Below are 6,000 nucleotides of genomic sequence, written 5' to 3' on the forward strand. Positions count from 1 at the left end.
TACTACCAGCTAGCGGTTTATGATCATTGACAAATGGTTGTCAATATCAATAGCTCCTCATTACCCTCGACCAGATTCCTCTGTATTTTGTTGTCACTCCGATTGATCATTCTGGTTGGCTGACCTGTACCATATTGCCCTGTCACTTACTCCACAGAGCCATTCATTGGCTAAAGGAGGTGTCACTCACGCAGTGTGGGCAGCTCCAGGTGCCCTCTGGGGCGTTCTCCATGTCGGGGTCCAGACACACCATGTGGTAGGCCCTGGGACAGGTGTCGCACAGAATGATCTCCCCTCCCTGCTGGCACACCTCACAGTAGTCCTGGTGGTCTGTCTCATAGCCGTCACCGTCCTCCTCGACTGGAGGGAAGGAACAAAAGGACAGAAGTGGGTGAGAGCAATTCAAACTAGATACGGTACATTTCCTCGACAAAACTCCCCCCTCCCAAAAAAGGAACGCATGTTCAACATTATTTTTGTTGTTTAACGAGCACCCTAATGAAATACCAGTGAGGCTATAACACTTTAGCGGTTACATATTGTGAGGAACGCACATTTTAATCAATCAGAATGTATGGCCGAAACTAACCATTTTATAAAATACTGTAGAATGAAACGTTATGGAATGGACATTGCTGTTCGTTGCTCCCTTTTACTGTGTTGGTGGAGTCATTCATATGCAATCTAGGAAGCATTTCAAATTCCTGGGCGATATGTATCGATACTCTGACGGAAGAGCTTGTCTACTGAATACGTCAAAGTGTGTGACAAACTATTTCTTTTAAAAGGCAGATGATGCTGGATGCTGCCCTGCTGAAAACGTATAATCTTCTCGTGACTCAGTAAAACTGAGTGCTACTGGCTGAGTCATAGCTAATTGGACATGCATACACATCCAAACTACAGCTGTGGAGTCCAGCAACTCAAGACCACTTTTTATTGGGTTTGAGACATACTGCGTCACAGCCATGGATGACACACAACTTCTTGGTGTTGAGATATGTATCGAGGCATGGAAGAGAGACCCACACACACACACACCTGCAGAGTACAGACCCTTCTTCTTCTTGGGCTTGCTCTTGGGCTTCTTGGAGCGGCTGCTGCGGCTGTTGGAGCCGTCCGACACGGACACGCTGTTCATGCTGGCGTCGTCAAAGTCACTCTCCACGTCAGGCTCATCCTCTTCACTCTGATAGGAACAGCCAGATAGAGAACGGTTAGGAACTTCGTTTTAAGGAGAAATGTGTCTAGGTTGAAGGCCTCTATGCCAAATGACAAAAACATTTTTGTCATCAACAACGAAGTCAATATGCGCCGAGAAAGAGGTGACTAAACAGTGGGGCCGGGAACAGCCAGGGACCTCACGATACGCTATTACCACGATACGTACGTCCTGATAAGATATGTATTGCGATTCTCACGATTCTATATGCATTACGATTCGATACTGCGATTTTTATTGCGACTCGATGTTCCAAGCACTTACCGAGGAGCGTTTCCTCTTGCTGTTGAAGCCTCCTAGTTTGATCTTGAGCGGAGCCACCTTCTTTGTAGCCACTTTCTTCTTCTCTGCAGGCTTGGGGGTGGGCCTGGACTTCTTACGAGCATTAGGACCTTTGCCCTCTTTGGTCTTGGCCTTTTTCAGAGGCGGGGCGACCGGTGCCTGGGGCTCGGCGACCGGGGCGGGAGCGACCTCCGCCACCATGCTCTCCACTGCGGCAGACACGTTGGCGGCGGCCAAGGCGGCAGTGGCGGCGGCGGAGCCTCTCAGGGGATTGTTGGTGCTGAACTCACGCCACTTGGCACCCAGTACCATCATCATCTTGGACACGGCGATCTTGGGGTTCTTGGCCGCGATGAGTGGTCTGAGGGAGAGATGGGGTGGATGGTGAGTAATGAGGACAACAACAAAAAATACGTAAAAGAGTGAAACGGTAGACAAGATCAGGGGGAGAAAGGAGACAAAATAGCTGAGAGCAAAAAAGTTGAACAGCAAATGAGTGGGGGGTAAGAAAGAGAAAGCTTAAAATACAATTCATGCAGCAACCATTGACGAGGACAAGCTCATTACCTGACATATTGGCTGAAGGCCTTGTAGTTGGTGAGGGAGCGGTAGTCCTCGTCGCTGAAGACGTGGTCAATGTCCTCCATTCCCCAGTCATCCAGGAGCTGGGACGACGTCTTAGGCTCCTAGATGAGACAATTCAACATGAACGTTTGCTTAAAATGTGGTTCTTTCCAGTCTGTTCCTTACTGACTGGCCTATTGTGGTGGGACTATTTCTTGCCCTCTGAGTGTTGCCATTGTGTTCAATTGCTACTAGGGCTTTGTTAACTCTCGCATGGCTTTGGACAAAGCACTTTCCTCCCACCATTGGGGACCATCGACTATTTTAAGCCGCATGCAGTTATACCATGTGGCAAGTGCTTGCCTTGACAAAGGGCCAATGGCAGGTAGTTCGGTGTTGCCACGGTGACAGTATGTCCTTCCATAAGTGCACTTACCACTACCAGTCACCCTAGTGGTAGTCAACTCAGCATGGTAGTATTGATAACTTATCTACATCTAGAGATTACAGGTAGCTTATTCAATCACTTTCTATGGAGCTCTGAGTTTTAGTTGCATAATGACAATTCAATTAACACCATGACAAATTATTTGGTCAACTTTAATGGCACCTCCCCCCCTCCACAACTCTCTCCATCCTTGAACTGAAAACTCACCAAGCTATCATCGTCATCGTCCTCATCCTCCTCTTCCTCAGGTTCAGGGTCCTTCCTCTTGTCCTTTCCTCCGCCGTTTCTGTCAGTGCTGGTGCTGCTCCTTTTCTTCTCCTTGGAGGTGCTCCCCCTGTTCTTCTTCTTCTTCTTCCCCGGGTTGTAGTCGCTGCCCTCGCTGTCCGAGCGGGGTGCCGCTCGCTCCTCGTTCCTGTCCACCTCGGGGGTCTCCATGGGCTCAGGGGAGCTCATAGGCACATCCTGGAGAGGACACATGGGGGGGGGGGCTTATGAGTAAGCCCGTTGTCTTCCGACAGGTGGCGGGTCTCTCCACTGGCAGACAAACGGAACATGGTGCGTCCCAAGAACGTACAGATATGATTAGAGACGTGGTCATGTCACTGTAGCCTACCTCTCTGCGAGAGGTCCGCCTCTTGCTGCTTTTGTTCTCCCGGCTCTTCTTGGCCTTCTTCTTCTTCACCTTCGGGGCCTCACTCTCTGACATCTCCTCTTCCTCATCTGCAACGAGGTCAGAGACACAGCTTAATAATAGCTGTAACGAAGAATGTCAATTGAATATCCTTGCAACCTTGGTAGCTGCAAAGTCATATGGAATCGGGTTCCAAGACCTATTATGTAATTGCTCATGGTAGATGTAAGCAAATGACTGTTGGCATTGAAATCAGCACCAAGTTACCATGGTCTGACGTGTGATAAGCTGTCTGTAAGTCAAAATGAGGGGTGCTGGGTGTCTAATTAAATGCCACCTGAATGCCGTGTCATCATTATCTGGGTTATGGTTGAGTCCAGTTAGCCCAATTGTAGAATTTGATGTCCCACAAACAAATTGGAAAAGATGGCTCTTCCAAGTTATTATTTGGATTAGAGTAGGGTTATATATGGTCAATGATTTTCACGTGAGAGGTTTGAATGAAGAAAAAACATGTAATTACTAACGACTATCTAAAAGGTGGCCTAGTGACGCCTGCTATGTCTAAAATCGGAAAATTCCATCGCCTTAACTTCCCTATCAAGGATTCTAATGGAATATGCATTACCGTCATATCCGAACCTGTTGTGTAAACAAAGTAGCCAGCTAGCCTAACGGTTTTATTGTCCTTCGCCAGCTAATGTAGCCATCTACGTTATATAAGTACAATTCAGTGAAACGTTCCATAAATGTACAGATAGAGTGATTGATTGCATTTGTTTCTACCACGCAAAGCGGCGCTACCAAGCACCCGATGATAGGAGGAGAAAGTCACCGTCGTCATCTGCCATCTTTCAAGCTAACTGGCTGGCTCCATCTTGTCATCGGCACGTAAAAATACCGGTAACATTTGCTAGGCCGCAAGAATATGCCGGTGGGTCGGCATGATTTTTGCAACCAAAAGTTGAAGTTCTGTAAATTGCTTCGGAGTGGAAAAACATCTGTCCATTTTACAAACTTAAATTTAAACGGCTACAGCTTGCAATAAAACAAAACGTTAACTAGCATTGTTAGCACACGCAAGTTAGGATAACGTGTTAGCTTCAGCCAGCTAGCTACAGCAGTCAGTCACTCAACTATCACAGCTTAGAGGCTGGTGTCCACTGTTCCAGCAACTACTTAACTAGTTAGTTAACTTTTCCATAACTGGTTGACCAACTAACCGTAATCATTGTGATTCTGCTTGCTTAACTAACTTACCACAAACTGCCAAGTTAACTAACCACAACCAGTATCAACTAACAACCTACGGTATGTTAACTAGTTATCCATATTCAAATTCACGTCACCTTCAAGTTCTTTACTCAGTGCAAAGCCATACATGGCATCTTTGGCTCAGTTTTACGATTAACTCGCATTATTTACATAAAGTATATAACATTTCTATAAATTAATTTCGTTGCAATAAACACATTTGTTGAAGTGGTCCTACCTTGCATTAGAGACCGGTCCTCTGGGGCTCCAAAATCATCCCTATCGTCCTCGCTTCCAGACATAATGCTAGCTAACTTTAAAATTTAGTTAGCTAACTAAAAAAAAGTTTAAATCCGTGTTGCCTCCAGAGTCCTGTCCCAGTATTGAGTCCGTCCAGGTCGAGCGTGGAGTCGGGGAGGACAGGTCGGCAAGGAGGTGGAAATAAAAGAAACAACAAAACAGAAGTGAATATTCAGAACTGATTTTGTGCATTGAACAATATAAATACATGAATTGCCTCTTAAGTAGGTAAAATAACTTCTGATGTCAAATGTTTTAGCCAATACTAGGATACTCAAGATTATCAGCCTTTCAATCTATGCGTAGTCTCGCTACATATAGCTAGCTAGTTAGCCATTAGACATGCCATCGTCGTGCTACTAGTTTTCCGTCCCACACTTGGTTAGCTAGCCCGCTAACTCCAGCTCAATCACCGGCTAGGTTCAGAAACGAGTCACACATTCGTCCCAAAACATATCAATAAATGAAGAATTTCAATTGTTTAATTTGATAATTGAATGGTCTAATATCACAAATACAATTATAAACAAACTACAGTAACGTTACTCACAAGTTGAATGGTTCCACTGTTTGAAAACAGAAACAACGAAAGGGGACGTTTGCCTTTCTTTTAACAGTTTTTCTTTTTGGGTTACAATAGCTAGCTAACGTTAGTTCCAATAATTAAAATGCAGTATTTGTCTTATGTTGCCTGGCGATGCACACGACGTCGCCGTATCCCTCTCTCGCATTAAACACCCGCGCACACACACACAAAGAGATCAGGGGGCAGACATCCCATAATAACCCCCCCACACACACATACACACACGCACACCCCTCCCCCACTCTGCATAGTTACCTTGCAACATACAGACCATAATAATCCACCCCCCTCCTCCCTCACATGGAGTCTCTTCCCCATTCCTCCGTGCCCCCCTAGCAACCAACGTTACTATGGGAACACTCACCCCCACCCAACATCCCATAATAATAATGAGCATAGTCACTGACATCCCACAATAAGCATAACTCCAAAAAGAGAGAGGGATGAAAAAAAGACGTCACATGGCAACTCCTCCACATGACTGCATGTAACTTCTGTGTCACAATCTACATGTATGTAGAGACACTGTACTGTACAGCCTAGGAGCATATTTCAGCATCTACTGACACAAAGCATGCAGACACATATGATATATAGGAGCCATATGAACACTTATAAACCATACATTCCTTGTGGAGGGTCACCACAGGGCACACTCAGGTAAACGCTCTACTGTGAACTTGGGGAGACCCACTTGAAAACCATTGAATGAT

The 6,000-nt window shown here is 45.8% G+C and overlaps 1 protein-coding gene across 20 annotated transcripts in view; it reads right to left on the reverse strand.

Moving 5' to 3' along the window:
- LOC139554640 (chromodomain-helicase-DNA-binding protein 4-like) overlaps positions 1 to 5,531 on the reverse strand; it is a 28,226-nt gene extending 22,695 nt beyond the window's left edge. For 13 of the 20 annotated variants that reach the window (XM_071367611.1, XM_071367610.1, XM_071367604.1 and 10 more), the window contains exons 1-8: positions 5,252 to 5,531; positions 4,640 to 4,773; positions 3,130 to 3,236; positions 2,724 to 2,978; positions 2,072 to 2,190; positions 1,487 to 1,865; positions 1,042 to 1,189; positions 191 to 360 (exon numbers count right to left, since the gene is read on the reverse strand). In XM_071367611.1, the coding sequence (XP_071223712.1) occupies positions 191 to 360; positions 1,042 to 1,189; positions 1,487 to 1,865; positions 2,072 to 2,190; positions 2,724 to 2,978; positions 3,130 to 3,236; positions 4,640 to 4,703 (1,242 nt within the window). In that variant the 5' untranslated portion in view covers positions 4,704 to 4,773; positions 5,252 to 5,531. The remainder of the gene's footprint in view (positions 1 to 190; positions 361 to 1,041; positions 1,190 to 1,486; positions 1,866 to 2,071; positions 2,191 to 2,723; positions 2,979 to 3,129; positions 3,237 to 4,639; positions 4,774 to 5,251) is intronic. The other 7 variants (XM_071367621.1, XM_071367613.1, XM_071367619.1 and 4 more) reach the window with 1 other exon arrangement.
- Positions 5,532 to 6,000: the final 469 nt, after the last annotated feature.

The sequence above is a fragment of the Salvelinus alpinus genome, chromosome 26 (genome assembly GCF_045679555.1).
Source record: "Salvelinus alpinus chromosome 26, SLU_Salpinus.1, whole genome shotgun sequence".
Lineage (NCBI taxonomy): Eukaryota > Metazoa > Chordata > Actinopteri > Salmoniformes > Salmonidae > Salvelinus > Salvelinus alpinus.